At 41.0% G+C, this 21942-nt stretch overlaps 1 protein-coding gene across 4 annotated transcripts; it reads left to right on the top strand.

The window, feature by feature from the left end:
- Positions 1–1838: 1838 nt before the first annotated feature.
- On the top strand, positions 1839–19138 carry LOC139557292 (GATA-binding factor 2-like). Of its 4 annotated transcripts, none has more exons than XM_071371925.1 (6): positions 1839–2194; positions 8606–9072; positions 10061–10632; positions 13492–13650; positions 17191–17316; positions 18062–19138. In XM_071371925.1, the coding sequence occupies exons 2-6, from the start codon at positions 8847–8849 to the stop codon at positions 18359–18361; spliced, it is 1383 nt and encodes a 460-aa protein (XP_071228026.1). In that variant the 5' UTR covers positions 1839–2194; positions 8606–8846; the 3' UTR covers positions 18362–19138. The 4 variants fall into 4 exon arrangements, with proteins under 4 accessions (XP_071228026.1, XP_071228016.1, XP_071228035.1 ...); XM_071371915.1 differs by lacking the exon at positions 1839–2194 and adding an exon at positions 8187–8308; XM_071371934.1 differs by lacking the exon at positions 1839–2194 and having other exon boundaries at positions 8199–9072; positions 10061–10633; positions 13505–13650.
- Positions 19139–21942: the final 2804 nt, after the last annotated feature.

Raw genomic sequence — 21942 nt, forward strand, 5'->3', positions numbered from 1 at the left:
TTTCAATAGTTGCAAATAGGAATGGGAGCTCGGTGCTGATAAGCTTTTATCGCGCGCTCAAATCAGGAGGCAGCTCTTTCCGCTGGACGGATCACAAGGCTTGCGGTGCTCGTACTTTTATTGATCTGTAAATAATTAGCATTCTAATTGGGTTAATGCTATGAGCATGTTACGAAATTCTTAATTTAGCTTAACCAGTTTTTTGTCAAGTGATGATATTCTACGGTATTGTAGCCTAAATAAACGAAAAGATCAATACACATAAAGAGCTATTTGTGATGAGTGTTTGATTATAACTATTAACATTAACTGGTATGATCATCACCATTGTTGTTGATTTTGGTGCAACTTTTAGTAAAATAAAGAACTGTCGCTTTTGGGGTGGGATACTGTGAAAATAATGGTTCGTTGCCGTTCTCATTTCTCTCATACGTCTGCTCCAAGTTCTCAAATATTGAGTGCATTTTCATTTTTGTGCTTTAACTTCTACTTTGGATAATGGGATAACAACATCATGGACCGGGGTCGAGTCTGCATTTCAAGGACGGTAAAGGCTAGTTACTGGATGCAAGTAGGCCTAAGCCAATAATGCACTCTCCAATTTCAACAAGATATGCTGTCTTCAATTGTGCGCCATCATTGAATTTGATTTTATATTACAACAATGTTATTTGAAGAAAAATGTAGGCCTAAATGCACAATACAGGCTATTTAAAATGTGTTTCTCTGGGCGTATATGCACGGATTGTTGTAAAGCGTCCAGTTGGGAGAGTTGACTTGGCGCCATCTCAAGACAACTGTCTTTATTTTTCGGCTTCTCTTCTTTTTTTGGTAAAATGATATAACCTATCATAAACCAGACGATTCTTATCAGTTTATTCTATTTTGAAAATTAAACTTATGTCAAGTCAGTGTGTAAATTCTGTCTGTTTTTTTTCATTCAAGGCCCTATGCATGAGCCAAAACAGATCGGTCTTTGATGAATTTTGCATAAATGATTTTAAGCATTGAAATGAATGCAATTAATTATGTCAGAGTTTACTTTTTTTGTTTCTATTGATGCAAGCTTGGTTTTTCCTCTTTTTGTCTGTGTCTACTCTAGGGGACACGAGCCCGGGATGCAGCAGTCCTTGCACCCTTGCACCTGCCTGGCTTCAGAGGCAGTGCACGAGCCCAGGTCGCGTGCAGGAGATATTGAGGCTTTGCATGTTTTAAAAGTTGGTGTTAATGTGTGGGACAGAGTAAAAAGACGATGGGAGGAGGGAGGGTCGGTCATGGGGTATACCGTATTTTAATCCAAATTGGCGAAGGAATTCATTACACCGGATTGCTCTAGGCCAATTACTATTGTGCATGTAGATTTATGTAGCTTGCTTCATCATAGCCCAACAACCCACGATAGCTCAATAGGTAGGCTAATATAATCACAATTTGTTTTTTCATAGATTAGATTCTTTTGAAGATATATTGCCTCGCCATAGCGCTAAACTAGGCCTACTTTATATGACTTTTATTACAGTTCAAAATAACCTGATTGGGAAGATGTTACACCGTCAAGTGGATTGGATGAGTGATATTGACCTTCCACTCTCACATTGATTCCATAAGGAACTGTTCTGCTTAGTGATTATGAAGTGAAACTGTAGGCCGGATAAACCTTATGACTAAAATGTTTTTAAGAATGAACACTAGATACCCTCCTCCACAATCCATATCAAAATGGCCAAAGCCAGGATCCGGAATACAAGATCGAGACTGGTTGACGCACCGACCGACATTGTTACGTTGCTCCAGCCCCTATATGTCTATGAAATTCTTTCTCGTTTTCAGTGGAGAGAAAGGGGGAGTGCAGAGATAGAAAAAGTGAAAGGGTTGAAAGGGAGAGAGAGAGGTCGCTAAACTGCTTGCCAGCTGACAGAACTCTTGGGAAAGAGCGACATAACTTCTACAGCAGCATCACCACAAACGCGGATTGATTTTTAGGCAAGTCTACCACCTTCATCACTGTGCGCATAACAGGGAAACGTGCTAGAACTACGCGGTGTCAGGCAAGCGAAACGGCGACCCGGTTATACAAGACTGAGTCTCTCATTATTCCTCTCCCAGACAGAGCAGGACCGAGTCAGTTTGTGTCCATCTAGCCTGTGCATCGCGAAGAACAGGGATCAGCCACTACATATGCAACCATCAAGTGGTAAGAGCTATTCAATATTTACTTAGGGTATTGTGGTAAATGGAATTATTTAGGATATATGATCCTTGCAATCTTGTTACTGGTTGGGGTGCATATTGCAATAATAGTTGTCCATCAACTGAAATACAATATGTGAGAGAGTAGGCTATCCAAGCTTTATGCCAGTCAAAGATAATGAATGTGCCTATGTATCATTTAAAATATACTACATTGTAGGCCGCAGAGAGCCATGGCACGGCACTCGGGAATGACACAGAGTAGTTAGAATGTGAGAAGAACAACATGAAATAGAAGCCATCACAATAATGACAACAATAGACTACAATTGGAATGTATTTTATGCAAACAGTTTCTCATGTGTTTATCATATAGTTTACCATTCAGAACAATTCGTTACGCAGTTACAGCAGTAGCCTATCTAATCCAATTGTGCGATTATGTGCTGTTTGCATTTCTCTGTCAAATCTATAATTACGACTATCAAACAAGTTTTCCTGGTTTTCTAAACAATATTTTTTTATTAGACTAAATAGACCTCAAATAAAATTGTTGAAAAAATACATTGAGACTGTATAGGCTACTATGCCTACAGCTAGCTCCTTTGAGCATTAGTTATTAGGCCTACTGTTTTTCGTAAATATTATGCTATATAGACTAGGAACATAACACAATGTGATACTTCGAACATGAAGGCATCTGGTAGAGCTAACATAGTCCTCCCGAGTCCCCCAAAAATACCTGCCGCGTCAAATGAGCAGAAGAAGAGCATCGATTATAATTTGTCCAGATTAAATTCTTAATGGTTTAACAGTGTTATTTATTACATGGTTATTGCGAGTATCCGTTTTTGAATGAACTGACTTAGTGTGATCTGATTTTCTGTACTAGATGTTCATTAAGTATTTAATAGTTCATAATTTAAAATGTGAAAATTGCCTTGGCCTCGGGTTGTGCTTATGGAATTATGCAGATCCAGATAGGCTAACCAATCATGGGTGTGAGATCAACATTGGCGTTATATTGACATATGACGATGTATCCACTAATCACCTGTGCTTTCAACCGCATTAACTCCAGTAAACCCCTTTCATCACAAGAAAGGGCAAAAACGTCATGATCTCAGCGCTCGAATAGAAACAGGGGCGGGACTGTTGTCTCGAGCCGGCATATTTATTGCCCCCGTGAGACTGGGATCATCTAATAAAAATGACGCTTTTACTCGAAACTCAACATGTGGCCCCTTACAGTTGGTTACCTATCACCTATCAGTCCCTCACATGCCAAAGAGTTAAGCATCCCTTTTATGTGTCTGTTTGTGTGTGTGTCTTGTGATCAACTTCATATAAATCAAAAGTATCACTTACACCTAATCTAAATAAACGACTCTCAAATTATGTCAAGGCTACCAGTGAGATACAGGAAGCCAACATATACAGAAGTCCATCCATTAATGGGCCGTTATACTATGGGGTATCCTTAGAACATAGTAGCTAGATTCGCCTACTCCGAAAATAGTAGTTTGACTTCTCCAAAATTCAGCTGCACCTCAGTGTAATTTATTCAAATAAAACATATACCAACTTCAAAGTAAATGGATGCAGTTTAATGTGAGGGTGAAAAGGCATAGCTTTCACATCTCGTTCTGTGTTCCCATGCACTTCCACTAGGATGGGCTGGGTGTTGGGTGCTTGTGTCTCTATAGCCCTTAGTGCCCTGGCTCGATCTAATTACCCATGAGTAAAGGACAATAATGCTTCAGCTGGTTTGTGTCATTCTCCTCTCCCCAGCTCTGCTTATCTTCACAAACCCCTCTGTGGCTCTCACTACCACCCTACCCCCCCAGCCCCCACCCCGCTGGAAAATGATAGATGACCAGGAGCATGGGGAAGAAACAGGTTGAGAAAGGCAAGCTCATTTCATAACAGCACCTGTTAATTATTTGAATTCTCTCTGTAACTCATACACTTACTCTTGTTCAGTAATAACAACCTGACCTTAGCAATGGTGGTAGGGTATATCTTCAGCATGCTTTGAAGCTGCCCGCTGCACAGATTCAACCCTACAGCAGAAAATAAAAAATAAACTAGGAATTTACATGGTTTTGCTACTATTGTATTGTCTTTCATAACCATGCCTGTGTTTGCTATGTAAAGATAGCCAATGAACATTTCTTAGGAATAAAGGCTTTCCCTCAGCTATAGGTACCCTTGCTTACCTCCAAGGGTTCTACCGCTCTAGTAGTATCCCCTGTGAGACAATTCTGCTATGTCCTTGAGAGAGGACCCCCCCCCGCCCCCCAAACCCATCATCCCATCCTTTGTTCCAGCACAGATACAAATGGGATTAATGAAGGTATAAATTACAGAGGAGTAAATCCTGTTGAGTAATCCATTTGGCAAACAAGCAAAACAACAATGGAGAAGCTTGCTTGCTGGGCCTGACCCACCCAGTCCCAGCCAGACAGCACAAAGCTGAGAGGAGCACAGCACTGAGGACAGACAACAACACAGACAGACAGCAGGGGTGAATTACAAACAGCATGCATTTGGGTGAAGTTGTTGTAAAATGATAGGTTTTTCTTGCTATGATCACTATTTAGGGTTTGGTCAAGACGTAAATCAAGAATAATTAATATTTGAAATTTGAGTTGGTACATGACTATTAAATTGATGCATCATAGTTTGGAGAGATCTATTGTGTCGATGCTTATTTTAATGAAGTCCTGCACTTTTTTCAATGGAATATCTGTAGGGAATATTTATATTGTACTTTAGACCTAGCTAAGTGCCATAGAAAACATTTTTTGAAATTTATGTAATTAGACCAGCTCAATGAATCGACAGACAGTTGCACATTATATATAAAAAACAATTTATTAAGACAAATCTCCTCAGTGCTACACCTGTCATTTTCTGTAGCTATATACAGTGGGGCAAAAAAGTATTTAGTCAGCCACCAATTGTGCAAGTTCTCCCACTTAAAAAGATGAGAGAGGCCTGTAATTTTCATCATAGGTACACTTCAACTATGACAGACAAAATGAGAAAAAAAAATCCAGAAAATCACATTGTAGGATTTTTAATGAATTTAGTCTCCAGATCTCAACCCCATAGAAAATCTTTGGAGGGAGTTTAAAGTCTGTGTTGCCCAGCAACAGCCCCAAAACATCACTGCTCTAGAGGAGATCTGCATGGAGGAATGGGCCAAAATACCAGCAACAGTGTGTGAAAACCTTGTGAAGACTTACAGAAAACGTTTGACCTCTGTCATTGCCAACAAAGGGTATATAACAAAGTATTGAGATAAACTTTTGTTATTGACCAAATACTTATTTTCCACCATAATTTGCAAATAAATTCATTAAAAATCCTACAATGTGATTTTCTGGATTTTTTTTCTCATTTTGTCTGTCATAGTTGAAGTGTACCTATGATGAAAATTACAGGCCTCTCTCATCTTTTTAAGTGGGAGAACTTGCACAATTGGTGGCTGACTAAATACTTTTTTGCCCCACTGTAATTGGGGAGACCCCTGGGTGTGTTATGACCCCCACATATGCTAATTTGTTGATTTTAGGATTTGACGCACAGAGAGCTGAGCTCATCATGTCATGTACCCTGGCCAGTGCCAATGACTGAATGTCAAGCCACACACACACACCATTCAGACATGCTCATATCAAAGCCCAAACTGCGCATATGCCCTTGCTCTAACATTGCGTTAAACATTCGTGCATCCCTTTTTTCACAGGTTGAGTAGAATGCATGTAATTACTTCACATAAGCTTGGCCAAAACATCACTGTATTTCTATCAGAATAAGTCAAACTTGGTCCTCGTTGATCTCGAGGCTTTTTTGGAACGATTATAAAGTTCATGCGCTGGTATTTTTCCCCCTTTTCTATGATGCTGTGACGTCAAGTCGCGGCGTCAGAGAGGCGGCCAGTCTGTGCCCCGAGCTCCCTCCAATTATTGCCTGTCAATCACGCACGCACTCTTTATTACAAAAGCCACAATAAAACAATTCATTTTTAATATTCAATATCGTTAAAGCATGGCACGAAATGCCAAATTTTGACCAAGCCAGTATGTCTCGACTGACAAGTTCATCCTGAATGCTTTCCCTTTGGAACAGATAGGTCCTACATGGCATGTCCATGTAGTGTGTAGCTACAGTTTTTCATCACATTATAATAAAAGGCCATTATACTTGTAAGCCTACATATTATGAGTCTCAGATGCTCAGTTGGTAGCCTATTATTGAGTAGGCGGTTGCTTACCTAAGGCATGAGGATGTCTAATCTATACTTTAGTTAATCACATATATACCTAGACATTAGTCTTTGGGTAGGCTATGCAAATCGGGCAATTATAGGACAAAGCCTACCTGGTTATATTTATTTTTATGTAACCTTTATTTAACTAGGCAAGTAAGTTAAGAACAAATTCTTATTTACAATGATGGCCTACCAAAAAGGCAAAAGGCTTCCTGCGGGGATGGGGGCCTGGGATTAAAAAAACTAAATAAATACAGGAAAAAACACACATCACAACAAGAGAGACAACACTACATAAAGAGAGACCTAAGACAACAACATAGCAAGGCAGCAACACATGACAACACAGCATGGTAGCAACACAACATAACAACAGCATGTTAGCAACACAACATGGTAGAAGCACAAAACATGGTACAAACATTATTGGGCACAGACAACAGCACAAAGGTCAAGAAGGTAGAGACGACAATACATCAAACAAAGCAGCCACAACTGTCTGTAAAAGTGTCCATGATTGAGTCTTTGAATGAAGAGATTGAGATAAAACTGTCCAGTTTGAGTGTTTGTTGCAGCTCGTTCCAGTCGCTAGCTGCAGCGAACTGAACTCAGTCTTTCTGCCTGAGTTGGGTAAGCCAGCTTGTTTTAGCCCACGATGAGATTGTAAACAAGAATTAACAAAGTGCCGCTAATGGTCACCAGTTGGTTTTACGCAAGTGAGGCCTGACGCCCTGTCTGCACCACCAAGTGAGAAAAAGGCGCTATTACCATGACATTACCATACCATGTTTGATCGCCCTATTTCTGAGACAAAACCAGTGTTTTCACAAGAAGAATGTCGTGACTACTAATTAAAGACAATTAGGCGTTCACAACATCGGCCCCACTTTCGAGGTCATAAAACGCCTCCAACCATATTAATCCTAGAGGTGCTGAAAGTTGTATTTATTTGCATTGCAGTCTCATGTGAAAACTCACACTTGTAATGGTTGTTGTTCTACGTAACATGTACATGATTGGCATATATAATATTTGTAAAGTTTGTCCAACCTGCCGATGCAGTTCCCCAGGGCATATGCGTAAAACAAGGCATTATGCTAAAACCAACCACTTTATTCATGAATACAGAATAATAACCAACAGAGTGCTTAACCAAAATACCCATAATTATGTTATGATGTCTGATAGCATTTATATTAGCCCACTAAACCTGTAGATTAGAAAATCTAATCTAATTTAATTAACCAATTCAAAATAGCATTGGCATACACTTCAAATTTAAGCTTATAGTATTATGATGCGTTCTCTAAACGTGGTACAGGCAAGGCTACGCGACAACAGTCTAAATTGCGTTTTCCAGATAATGTAATTGACTGCTCTAGAACTTGGTAGGTTTACATTTTATAGTTACAATTTGCCTCCATCTTGGCTGTCCACTTCTTGAGTGTTGGTAGAAGAAGACCTTATCAGAGGCCAATTGCTCATTTTGTGAGCTTCACGAGAGAGAAAAAGACCCCCAAGAAATTACAACGCTGATTGATATGTCTTTTAGTTTTTTGGTCCGGAGCATTACTGTTTTGACAGCAGAATGGAAATTGAAAGAGCTGGGATACATGAGCCAATTGTAGCTATACTGATCTGTGGTTGGCTTACAGGAGGTCATTGCTAACCGGTGACTCCGCCCCGGCTCGCTTGATATTGAATTTACTGGCGCCAGTCGCATCAGTACAGCCACATTTCATTAATGAGCGTGCGCCCGGGTACCTCACGGATCAAGCCTTTCAGAGATTAAAATGTGTTTGAACAGCTGATCGTAGTTATAGATCAAACTTTCACCAGGTATATTCAGAATATTTTTTTTTTACGGAATAAGATTGGATGCAAAAAACAGAAACTTGCAGCAATGTTTTTTTTTACTATTTAAAAAAAAGTATACATGACGGAAGCTGTTTGTAAAAGGGCTTCAGTGGTAGACTAGCCTATCTATACAATCAATGTTCCTCGGAGGACTGAACATATATGGATAACAACAATCTATTATCTTTTGCATACATCCCCGAAGGAGTTCTACAAAATGGGCTGGCACCACCTTGTGTATTAAATTAGAGCATTTTGTTTTGTTTCATTTCATTGCAGGTGTCAGTAAGAGCCAAGACGGATCAAAATTTCTATATCTGAAGCAAATAAACTATAAGGAGAGTGTGCAGAAAACCCATATCACAACTGCATCACTACGTGCATCTTTTTCTCCACACTTCGGGACTGTTTAAAAGTGCTTGATCCAGGAGAAGGACCACAGAAAGATCATTTATATTTTGAGTAAAGTAGGCTACGGCGTTTTGGTTATATCTTGGATACGGAGATCGACGACTTAGTTATGGAAGTCGCAGCTGATCAATCTCGGTGGATGGCGCATCACCACGCGGTGTTGAATGGGCAGCACCTGGACTCGCATCACCACAGCCTGACCCACAACTACATGGAGCCCATGGCGCCGCTTTTGCCCCCAGACGAGGTGGACGTGTTTTTGAACCACTTGGACTCTCAGGGGAACCCCTACTATGCCAACTCCCGGGCTAGGGTTACATACAGCCAGACACATGGTAAGACGCGCTCAGCCTTGTGACTAAACTGTATTTGTGTTCTAGTCAAGTCTGCTTTAAAGCTGTAGGTAATTGTGAGTGTGCGAGTTACAATACGATTACATGTTTCCTTCAACCCAGCCTGTTGCTTTCAAACTCATTGATGGTAGGCCTATATTATTGCCATAAATGGTTAGGTGTGATGCGCAAAGCCCTTTGACACAGAAAAACGACGCCGGACCAGTTAAAAGTCATAACAGTCCCTTATGGGACTTTTATTTCATTTATTTAATCCTAGGACATTTTGTTATTTTTTTTCCTTCAACGCGTAAGCCTATATGTGAATTCAATTACTCTAACACATCTATGTCCATAAGCGTGTAGCCTAGGCTTATATGTATCTGACATACGGCATGGAATCATAACATGAGAATTTCTAGCAATAAATAGCAAGAGGAAAGGGAAGTATGTCATTTAACCCCTCTCTGTTGGGTCAGGGGTTTCTAGAAAAGTAGAGAGAGAGGCACTTCCGGATATAATATAAAAAGCGCAAAATTGCTAATAACATTCTTTAGCCCAAGTTCTGGAACTTGAGCGACGACCAGGCAATGGCCATAGGCAAATAGCAGTTCAATCAAGGCCTCTACAAAGGTCCGATTTTCTCCTCGTGGATTTTTCTTCTTCTCAGTTAGGCCTACATACTTTCGGCAATAAGCATGAACATTTAAATTAGTAAATATGTTGTATAGGCTATGGCACGGGGCTGTTGTAGCCTAATTGTTGTTTTAGCTTTGGCTGGTGATTGTAAAATGACGTGGGTTTTAAGTTAGTGCCCTGTAGGCTACTTGATTAACTTTTACACTGTGAAAATGATAACTCGATGTCGAGTTTAAATAGTTTGGAGTTTACATCAACAGGTGAAGAGACAGCACTTTTACGCATTCTGAGAGAACTGGACCAATCGCTTTCGATTAGTAAAAATTCATAATAGCATATTTCTTATTTCCAGCTCGCCTTGGGAGTCAGGTTTGCCGGCCACACCTCATCCACAGCCCTGGCATTCCGTGGCTGGACAGCGGGAAGGCGGCCATCTCTGCTGCCCACCACCATAACGCATGGGCAGTCAGCCATTTCAGCAAGCCCGGACTGCATCCTGCTAGCTCCGGCTACCCTTGCAGTAGTAGCTCCAGTTCTGCTCCCGTGTCTTCCCTCACCCCTGCGTCCCACTCCAGTCCGCACCATCTCTACAGTTTCCCTCCTACGCCTCCCAAAGACGTGTCCCCGGACCCCGGCCCTACTTCTCCAAACTCCAACTCTGCGAGAATGGACGAAAAGGAGTCCATAAAGTACCAAGTGTCACTCGCAGACGGAATGAAAATGGAGGGTTGCAGTCCTTTGCGCAACAGCCTGGCTTCGATGAGTGCCCAAACTCCCGCAACGCACCTCCCTATCCCGACCTACCCATACTCTCTACCAACACCACACGAGTACGGCGGCAGCCTTTTTCACCCCGGTAGCCTGCTGGGCGGATCTTCATCCAGCTTTACGCCGAAGTGTAAAAGCAAAGCCCGGTCATGCTCAGGTGAGTTTCATAACTCTATTCCAAAAGTTACCCTGTGCCTAAAGAGTTTGGTATAATTATGTAAGTTTTAAGATACCAATATCTGGGCCTGCATGTTTAACGATATAAACTCGGCCTATAGTTTGTCAAAACGCTTTGGAAGTGCATCGATTTCTGTCAGGGCACATACAATAATTAACATACTTTAGATTGATTTTACTTGTAGGGCTATAAATGTTTTTTTTAAAATCTTGAAATAGATTGGGTGGTCCGGTATGTGTTTCGCTGTCAAACGGTTGGTTGCTGTAATAGTTTATTCAGGTTATTTTTACCTGCAGCGTTTCTTTCTCCTCCTCAAACCTGTTCCAGCGACTCGTATCTATGTTCCATCGCATTCGTCACCACTTGTAAACACCATCCACTTTAAAGGGTCACTTAATGGGAATCTAACATGAAACGACTAATCAGGGTCACCGATTTCAAACGCAAATATTCAGGACCATCTTGAACATGATTACACGTTTTGGAGTCGAGGCAAAGAGATGATAGCCTAAAGTCAACAGTCACCAAAATAGAAATAGGGAATTCAACGTGAAAATGTATTTTCTCGTTGATTATTTGGCTTATAGTAGGATATAGTATTTTTAAGAGGCTGCTGAATATAATAATATTTCAGTACACAATAAGGCTTAGCTATTGTGCATGTTCTTGCTACTATTTTTAACCATATTCAAAGTGGACGTTTTTATGTTTATCTGATTTAGATGCTGAACATATATCCCACCAATGTCCTTGTTTGGCAGAAGTGTTCGCTTCCAGTTGTTTTCTTTTAGAGTAGTTCTTTATTACACTCAAAATGCAGGAGTCACGACGCTCTGGCTCCTACCATATCCTGTAGCCTATACTTCTGAGTGAACAAATCACGACCTCCACCCCTGCCCATTGCTTGCCCCAATACTAACAAAGCACCGTCGGGATGCGCCGTCACAGGCGACAGAGCCCTGCTGTTTGTGTTTTTAAGCATGGCCTTGGCCCAGTGCGCTGTGATGGTGAGAAGGAATACAACCCAGGGATAGGGTGGCCTACTCTAGTTGAGAGGATGATTATAACACTAGTAGTAATGACCACATCAATCACAACAAAGTCATAATATGATATTTATAATTGATAATAACGATATTATGATATTGTAATAATAGCTGTTACTCATATAAAAGTTTAGGATCTGCCAAAGAGCACCTCACCTTCAGAGAAATTAATACAAATACTAGATAATGAATTAGATAGTTAATCAAGCCATCACATGAGCTCATAGGGAGACATTTATTATTGCATTTGCTCAGACTAATTATGTTGTGGCCCTGGTGTCCAAAAATATGTTGAGTGTGGAATCTCTCTAACAGTTCATTAGTGTATAGAGATATTAGCAACAGCTGTCTTCATTTAGATGATCACCAGAGCTCAAAGTGCTATTATCTGATGGATGCGTAGTAGTTCAATACTTTGTGGATGGTAGATTGGTTATGCAAATATTTTAATTCAAACACTTCACAAATGTTTTAAGGGGATTATTTAATGCAAGAAAAGCCTACTGTTATGTGAGTTACTCTCCAAAATCAGTAACCTTAAGGCCTGCCATTAGCTACTCTTATCTGTCAGTCCCATCTGATGTAGCAGTGATTGATTGTTGTATGAAATGCCACAATGACATTTCAGCAGTCAGCACATACCTTAAGACAGTGTTGCTTCCTGTTTAAATAACCTAAAAACAGCCCTCTCCGCTCACCTACCCACCTCTTCTCTCGAAAGGCAATAGCCTCACACTCTCTATACTCTTGGCCAGTGCGATCTCAGTGTTCTCTCCCTGTGGAACCTCCCCAAATTACACAACAATTCAACAGCTTTAGCATTTGTGGAGCTGGAAGGTGATGTTGTATTGATACTGGTGCCTCTGCTGGACTAGGAGAGAGAGTCAAACACTCAGAATACACTTCAAAGTGAACATTGCCATTGTCCAGAGCAGATCCCTCTCTCGGGTTTCGGTGGGACTGTGGGTGTCGCTGACATTATAATAAGACATGATGCACCAGCAACCTCCCATTTGACTGAGCCTGTGCATTAAACGAAGTGAAACTGAGAGGAGAGAGAGTGAACGCCCATTTGTTCTCTGCAGCTGAAGATGTAGAAGTGGGTGAAAAGGCTTAGCACTTAATACTACAGAGGAGGAAAACACAATCAGGGTCACCACTAAATGGGTCACAGTTGCTGTCAGGTACACAAACCTAACAATGAAAACATTTAGTAAACAAATTTAAAGGGCACGAGTAATGGGAAAAATAGAAACCGGGCTGATATAAAGTGATACTGAGCTATATTATGGGAATCTATTTGGTTGAGACCACAGTGTGGTCAGGCCCACATTTAATACTACCACAAGCAGCACACACTTCTGTTTCCTATCATGTGTGCCTGCTAAGCTGATGAATTATGTAGCTCTAATTTGATGGTGTCTCACATTCACCTGTTTGGACACCTTTGGACACGTTCTGGCTGTCTCTGGGCTTCCTAACATGGATCACTTTACATACAGGTGTCTGTATCCATGGAGATTTGCCCTGAACCAAGCTGTACAAATGACAGTCATATGGATTGTCCTTGGCTGGTACACCTGCACACTGAGACACTGTCCTCGCGGGGGGGGGGGGGACGACTTCATATTACACTACTAATGAAAAGTGGCTCCAATAGGCTCATTAGTACCTGTGTGTCCTCCTTGGACCTGACGACTATTGTCTTTAATGTGAATCTGTTACAGTTTAGCTTTTGATGGAGTGTGAACTTTTTAATTATATAAATTTCCCTTTGTCTTCCCTCCACTTGAATTCTGCTCAGAGGGGCGCGAGTGCGTCAACTGCGGTGCCACCTCCACCCCCCTGTGGCGGCGGGATGGGACAGGCCACTACCTGTGCAACGCTTGCGGCCTGTACCACAAGATGAATGGCCAGAACAGACCTCTCATCAAGCCCAAACGCAGACTGGTGAGTCCCGTCTCTCTCCTGTCTACCCCTCCACATCTGAGAAAGGGGGCGCAAATAGAGCATGAAGCAGATACCGCCAGGACAATTCCAGGAAAGTTATATTTTCCCTATGATCTTCCTGGAATTGTTTGTCCCTCTTACCCCCTGGTGATCCCCTACACCGCCTGTTACAATACTGCTACTATTGCCATTGTTACTGCTATTATTATTGCTGGTACTTTTGATACTGTCACTGATACCAATGCCCATGCTGCTTTAGTTTTCACCACACTGGAGTGAGTGAAAAACAGTGCACACACACAAACACTTTGTCCAGTGTTCTGCACAGGCATTTAGGAGCACGGAGTATTCCAAGCCCTGTTATTTTTAATGCACATACACTTTTATAGATATTTGTTTGTCTCGGACCAAAGTATTATTGTACGTTTAATGTTCAATATTATTAACCATGATGAGTTGTTTAGTTATCATTACAAGTTATTTAAAACAAATATATATATTGGTTCCTGCTTATTTTGAAATTGTTTTATTTCTTTCATTTTGTATTCAGACCTCTGATTAGGAATCATAACTTTGATTCTATAGGATAGCCTTACTCCGTGGTGTAGTGGGGCCAAGAGGAGTGGGTATGCTCTAATTTTGCAAAATAAAATGTACAAAGGCCTGCCCTGTGTGAAATCTTTTATGAGTAACATTGATATGTACTCTGAATGACCTAAAATGATAATTCCCATGTTGGTCTTTCATAGTCAAGTAGGCTAATAGTAGGCCACATGAGATTGATCAATGCAAATAATCATTAGCATCCTATATTTTTCCTGTTGCTTAGTTGTTGCTTAGTTGTTTGAAACCTGGACGTTTGAAACCTGGACGTTTTACTTGGTATTATGAGGCATGTCTTACCTTGCTTCAAAGTAGCCAAGACAAAATTCTACCATAGAAATGTTGATAGAAATATTTAATGAACACATCCTCACGCGCTCTCACATTCTATCGGTTTTCAAATGAACTTTTCATTCATTCTTTCATTTTCTAGCAGCCAAGTCATTTTAGCAACCAATGATAGTTGTTCCATCTTTAGATCTCCCCCTTTCTACATTTTTTATGTGCTATGCAAATTTCATTTTCAACATTTGCATGTAGCCTCCACTACATCACTAATTTGGCATTTTCAGTCTTACCATCTCAAACTTTAAAAATATATTAAAGTTTCCCAAAAGTAAATTGTGAGAAGTAATTGAGGCTAATTTCAATGACAGTCCAAGGCGCAATCCAACTCCTAACTTTTGGGTAGCTCAAAAAAAATGTAGGCTAAGCATTACGCAGTAGATTTAGGGCTCTACTCAATTCATATGGAAGTTCAGCATTACAAGTTACAGCTTGATTGAAATTTAAAGGCAGTGTTCCCTCCCTTAGCAGAGACTGCATTTATGGTAAATCTGCATTTAAACACAATCTGTAAAGCTTCAGCAATACAGACTGAATAGAGGCCGTAGATTGATCTAATCTTTAAATTAGTTAGTTCAATTTTACAAGAAAATTGTTTTACTTTATTTTGCTTCTATAACGACTTTTTCTAGCTTCTGTTTTCCTCAGCTAAACAGGTTCATGAATCATGATCAGTAGGCGTTTTACTCGCCACATCTCGTTTATGTAGGCCTATAGGCTTAATCTGAATAGTTTTGTTCTGATTAGACATTCAATTTATTTCACAGAATTAAATCATATGCTACTATAGGCCTACATAATATAAATGTTTCAATCAATAGCTTATACCTTAATATCTAATTAAATCTGTACTTAGACAGGTATACTTACACTTATACTCATCCAGTCATGCAGTGCCAAAGACACATTAGCTGGATAACCTAATTGTAGCCCAATTCACTCGTGTTTTTAATGTATGTGTGTAGCCTAACCCATGTGGTTGCCTTGAAATCAATAATTCAAAATGTTCAACAAATTGAAATGGTTGTTTTCTTGACCATTGCTATCTTCCATTGAGCTACATGTCATGGGATGGAGAGCATGGTGAATAGGGTGGGATTATGTTTTGAATATCTTTTGAAAAACTGTCTTTCTGAAATACATTGTTTCTTACTGTATTAGCAACATTGTCAGCATTAGTGGGACAAGTATAACTAATTTTAGCGCAGCTTGGTGTAAATAAACCTTCTGCAATTTTCTCCTTGGCTGCGCGCCTCTGCCTAGTTCTTCCGATGAGAAGTCCATTACATTTTCCATGGGTCGGTCTGTGGTCGCAGCTTTGCATTTTCAGCTCAAGTGTTTTCAGAGTTCAGTTCAAAGGGCATCCAGTTGTTTCCTATCCGGATATCTGCCCGGGCCCGATAAGGAAGCCAGGTTCCCCGGTGTTTCCGCCTTCAACAAACGCCGCTGCATTTTCAGGCCAGACTTTGACATATACTGTAAAGCGATTATCACAGCACTGTAGGAACCAGTTATGTGTGTGTGGAGAGAGAACGTGAGGGGGGGTTAGGGATCGGAAAATAAATGGATTGTTTGTCATGCTGGGTTAGCAGTGGCACAAGCTTTATGCGTCGGAATGCGAAGTGTTTTTTGTTGTCGTTTTTCTTTTTCTCTTTTTTTACATTCCGTGCGTCGCCAACGTTGTTTTTATTGGGGATGTTTTGAATGAACAACTATGATATGATAAAACCTTAAATGAATGAAAAGAAAAACACACATGCAGCATCATGGCTGTATAGTTATTGTATTCTGAGTTTAAATGTTTCTTATTATGTGTGAAGAATTTATCTGTAATGGACACAAAGCGCATTGGCAGACAGGGCCCTGGTATTGTAGACGTCTTAGTCCGGATCGTTTGATTCTCTGGATCAAGGGAGAATCATGCAAAAAGACGGCATAAATTATTAATGTGCCCTATCTAATTTTTTAATTAAATGAAATATGACAGCAGTAATTGGTAAAAGATAGAAACAACGCATTTAACTAGAAACAGCTTTTGCAGCATTGCACAAATTGAAAAATTGAATTAAGCTTGTATAGATCACAGAATATATTCAATTAAATCAATACAGATGTGACTCCCTTTAAGCAATTTCATGAGTCTAACTGGCGCTGTCTTTGATGTTATTTGTGGATGTAGCCCTGAGAGGAGGTTGGTTGGAGAATAGCCTACACAGCAACACAAAGTCATATTACTCATCACCCTAAAAGATACATGGGAAGATATTTACCGAAGAGAATGCTTTATTCTGTTGTTCAATGCGTGATACTAGCTGATATGGGTAGATCTGGTGGAACATTACAGTAGGCTTTTAAAACGAGTGGTTTCAAGTTCTAAACTCAGAAATGTCCTGTAAATTCCGAATGAATATTTGAAATGTAGCCGCCTTTGGCTGTGCCTAAATGGTCACGGTAGTTAATTTCAATAATCGTATTCATGTCATGTTCACTTTCCTCGTTGACCTCTGTTGCCTAATACAATGATCAAATCAGCTAACATTTGAATGGCTTTATTCATAATGTATTAACATTATGCGTTTTTCTCCTCCTCAGTCCGCTGCGAGACGAGCTGGCACCTGCTGCGCTAACTGTCAGACCACCACCACCACCCTTTGGAGGCGCAACGGCAATGGTGACCCGGTGTGCAATGCCTGCGGGCTCTACTACAAACTGCACAACGTAAGTAGCCTGACCGCTTACATAGAAACTGGGGGGTGAGCTGGTCAAGTAGGCGGACAGCTTGTATCGATTGAGGAGCCGGGGAGAAAGAGGCTGGGGATGCAAAGTCTGCTTTTCCTGTCAAGCAGAACCCGCCAGTCGTTTTTTCTTTTTATTAATCCATCTTTGTTTCAATGGGGGGTGTTTCAATGGGGGGTGTTACTCCCAGGAGAGGCTGGAGGGTGGGACTGTCATTCAGGGTAAAGGCGTCAGTTATATTGATGCCAACTTGTCTGAGAGTAGCCCTTTCAGGTTCAGCGTGGCTTCCAGTCCTCATGTATTCATGTTCAGTGAGAGGATTCTATTTAATTTTAAAGACAAAAGTGGAAAAATGCTCATGCCTTTTAATGTGGCTTGATTATCCAATGTCTGTTAAATCTGTTCCACAATAGTTATGGCACATCAGAATTTTTTCTCATGTTTATTAAAAAGGCAATATGTTTTCCATCATAGTTGTTTAGATTTTTCTAAATGATCCACAATTACGAACGAAGCTTGACAAAGTTGAATATAAAAGCATTGAGAGTGCAAGAAAATGTCCAATGACTAAATCATTTAGTTCTGGACAGTTTTTTAAAACAAGAAACATGTATTTGACATGATATTGAAACCCACAAAATATCAATATGAAGCCTACTCCAATAGCCTACTCCAGACTTGTCTGGCTTCTTCTACGCTAACATCCGTCCTCCCTGGCTCTCCACAGGTCAACAGGCCAATGACCATGAAGAAGGAGGGCATCCAGACACGCAACCGCAAAATGTCCAGCAAGTCCAAGAGGGGCAAGCGGTCCGGAGATGGCTACGATGAGCTGTCCAAATGCATGCATGACAGGTCTTCTCCCTTCGGGGGTGGCCCCGGCCTGGCTGGACACATGACCCATATGGGCCACCTTCCCCCCTTCAGCCACTCCGGACACATGCTGCCAACTCCCATGCCCATCCACCACCCCTCCTTCAGCCATCCCCACCACTCAGGTCGGTCGCCGGCCTGGGCTGAGCACTGAAGCCTCCTGAAGCCCCTGCATCAGGCCTTGCCACCACCACCACCACCCCTCCAACCCTATCACCACCACTACTGTAGGACCACATAAAGAGGACTGCGTCTGTTTTTAGAAGTGTAATAGTAATGGGGATCAACTGTCAGTAGGACATTGTTTTGCCTGGCCTCATTGAGAGATTGATGAAGAGGAAACGTGACTGAAGGTAGAAAGAAAGTGAGAGGGTAAAGAGGAATGTGGGCATGCTAAGTTGCTCCCTTCAAGTGTGTGGAAGACGAAGACGCATGGGTGTACGAATGGGGACATTCATGGTTCTTTTGCCTTTTTTCTACTAAGTCACTTTGGTACCCCCCCACCCTATCAGAGAAGAGATAGGGGAACCACTGCTTTCCCCGCTTAACCCCCCCCCCCCCCCACTGACTGGCTGCTGTGGACAGACTGTTGATACCGTAGGAATAAAATACTTTCTGGCCCAGCCTCCCCACACATGTACACACACACACACAAACACCACTGACCCCTCATCCCTCACATGCTGGAATACACACCACCCACCTGGTCTCCTATTTTTAACAGATTTTATTGAAAAAATAAGCAAGCAAACAGAACAACTGTTGTTGTTATAATTGCTGTTATAATTATTGTTATGATAATTTATTTTCACTCTTTTTGCTTCAGAAAACATGACTTATCTTAGACGAGACATTGTTCCAGAGCTGTACGTGTTTATCATTTTTCCATCTCACAACATTAAGGAAATAAAGTTTGAATAATAAATGATGAGTCCTTGAAACTGATTATTGAAATGTATACATTTCTCTGTCTCTCAGTGTCTCTTTCAGTCTCTCTCTTTCCCCATCTCTCTTTCTTATACACATTTAAAATTGCCTTAAAGGAAAATTCCATACAAAAACTATCTTTGGTATTTGTTTCATTAATCCATTGTTGACATAGTCCCAAAATGTTTTGCATGTCAGAAATCAAGTTCTCAAGATAAATATCAAAATACCAAAACGCAACTGCTATATTTCTGTATTTATAAAATTAAATACAGCAAATTGAAAACTTGATTGCTGACATACAAAATATTTTGGAACTATCAACAATGGACTAACAAAACAAATACCAAAATATATTTGTTAAGAGGTCTTGATTCCAGCTCTATTTCTAAGTGATATCAGATGTAATGAAGCCAGCTCTATGTTCCCCAAAGTGTGGAAATGGTTTTATTGGGCTCCTCAGGAGTGATGTGTTGCTGTTTATAGAAGGCCTCTTTGTGGAGCTCTGGCCCCAGGGTGCACCACTGTGACCCAGACAGCAGGCTCCAAACCCAGGGTGAGCACAGGGTGCCCACGTCACACACGCACACAGTCACACACTAGTCTTTCCTGACGCGCACACATGTTCTTGTACACAAATACACATTTTTATTTGATTCCTCCCTTATTTCCATTCCGTGTGTCCCTCTCCCCTGCCTCTCCCAGAATGCACCTCTCTGGGCCGTGGTGCGTTGATTAGAGTGAGAGGAAGGACAGCAGGTCTTTAGCGGGAGAGAAAAGAGGAAGGAAAGGCAATCAGGCGACCCGTGAGCAAACACGCGGGGGGGCTGTTTGGACCCCTCACAGACAGATGTGCTCGCAGCTGAGGACTGCAGGAAATTCTCTCTCTCTCTCTCTCGGCAACGATGAATGGAGAGAGATCCTTGATGAAAACCTGCTCCAGAGCTCTCAAGACCTCAGACTGGGGCGAAGGTTCGCCTTTCAACAGGGCAACGACCCAAAGCACCCAGCCAACACAATGCAAGAGTGGCTTTGGGACAAGTCTCTGAATGTCTTTGAAAGGCCCAGGCAGAGCCCGGACTTAAACCTGATCGAACATCTCTGGAGAGACCTGTAAATAGCTGTGCAGCAACACTCCCCATCCAACCTGACAGAGCTTGAGAGGATCTGCAAAGAAGAATGGGAGAAACTCCCCAAATACAGGTGTGCCAAGCTTTTGTAGCATACCCAAAAATACTCTAGGCTGTAATCGCTGCCAAAGGTGCTTCAACAAAGTACAGAGTAAAGGGTCTGAATACTTATGTAATTAGCAAACATTTCTAAAAACGTGTTTTTGCTTTGTCATCATGTGGTATTGTGTGTAGGTTGATGAGGAAATAAATCAATTTAATCAATTTTAGAATAAGGCTGTAACCTAACAAAATGTGGAAAAAGTCAAGGGGTCTGAATACTTTCCGAAGGCACTGTATGTATTGTGCTATAATAAATAAAGCCCTCTAGCTACAGAAATGTGTTCATATATGAATGAATCTAATGTATTGCATTTATAAATCAAATCAAATCAAATTTTATTGGTCACATACACATAGTTAGCAGATGTTATTGCTGCTTCTACATCCGACAGTGCAGCAGTATCTAACAGGTAATATCTAACAATTACACAACAAAACCTAATACACACAATCTAGTAAAGGAATGGGATAAGAATATATAAGTATCAAATATATGGATGAGCAGTGACAGAGCGGCTAAGATGCAATAGCTAATATAGAGTATATATTGTAGGATACAGTATACAGTATATACATATGAGATATGTAAACATTCTTAAAGTGGCATTATTAAAGTGACTAGGGTTCAAGTTATTAAAGTGGCCAATGATATCAAGTCTGTAGGTAGGCAACCACCTCTTTGTGCTAGTGATGGCTGTTTAACAATCTGATGGCCTTGAGATAGAAGCTGTTTTTCAATCTCTCTGTCCCAGCTTTGATACACTTGTACTGACCTCACCTTCTGGATGGAACTTGGGTGAACAGGCAATGGCTCGGGTGGTTATTGTCCTTGATGATCTTTTTTGCATTCCTGTGACATGGAGAATATTGTAAGTGTCCTGGAGGGCAGGTTGTTTCAAATCAAATCAAACTTTATTTGTCACATGCGCCGAATACAACAAGTGTAGACTTTACCAAGTAGACTATAATAAAAAGTAATAATAAAAAGTAACACAATAAGAATAACAATAACGAGGCTATATACAGGGGGCACCGGTACCGAGACAGTATGCGGGGGTACAGGTTAGTTGAGGTAATCTGTACATGCAGGTGGGTGTGAAGTGACTATACATAGATAATAAACAGCGAGTAGCAGCAGTGTACAAAAGGGAGGGGGGGGGGTCAATGTAAATTGTCCGGTGGCAATTCTTGTTAAGCAGTCTTATGGCTTGGGGGTAGAAGCTGTTGAGGAGCCTTTTGGTCCTAGACTTGGCGCTCCGGTACTGCTTGCCGTGCGGTAGCAGAGAAAACAATCTATAACTTGGATGACTGGAGTCTCTGACAATTTTATGGGCTTTCCTCGGACACTGCCTATTGTATAGGTCCTGGATGGCAGGGAGCTTGGCCCCAGTAATGTACTGGGCCGTTTGCACTACCCTCTGTAGCACCTTATGGTCAGATGCAAACAATTTACAGACACTAACACAACATTAAACAAAACTATAAACACAAATACAGTACATCAATTACATATTACAATAATTAACACGAAAGTCTTGACTAAAAAACAGCTGTCTCTACAGATGCTCTCGATGGT

This window comes from Salvelinus alpinus, chromosome 2, assembly GCF_045679555.1.
Source record: "Salvelinus alpinus chromosome 2, SLU_Salpinus.1, whole genome shotgun sequence".
Taxonomy (NCBI): domain Eukaryota; kingdom Metazoa; phylum Chordata; class Actinopteri; order Salmoniformes; family Salmonidae; genus Salvelinus; species Salvelinus alpinus.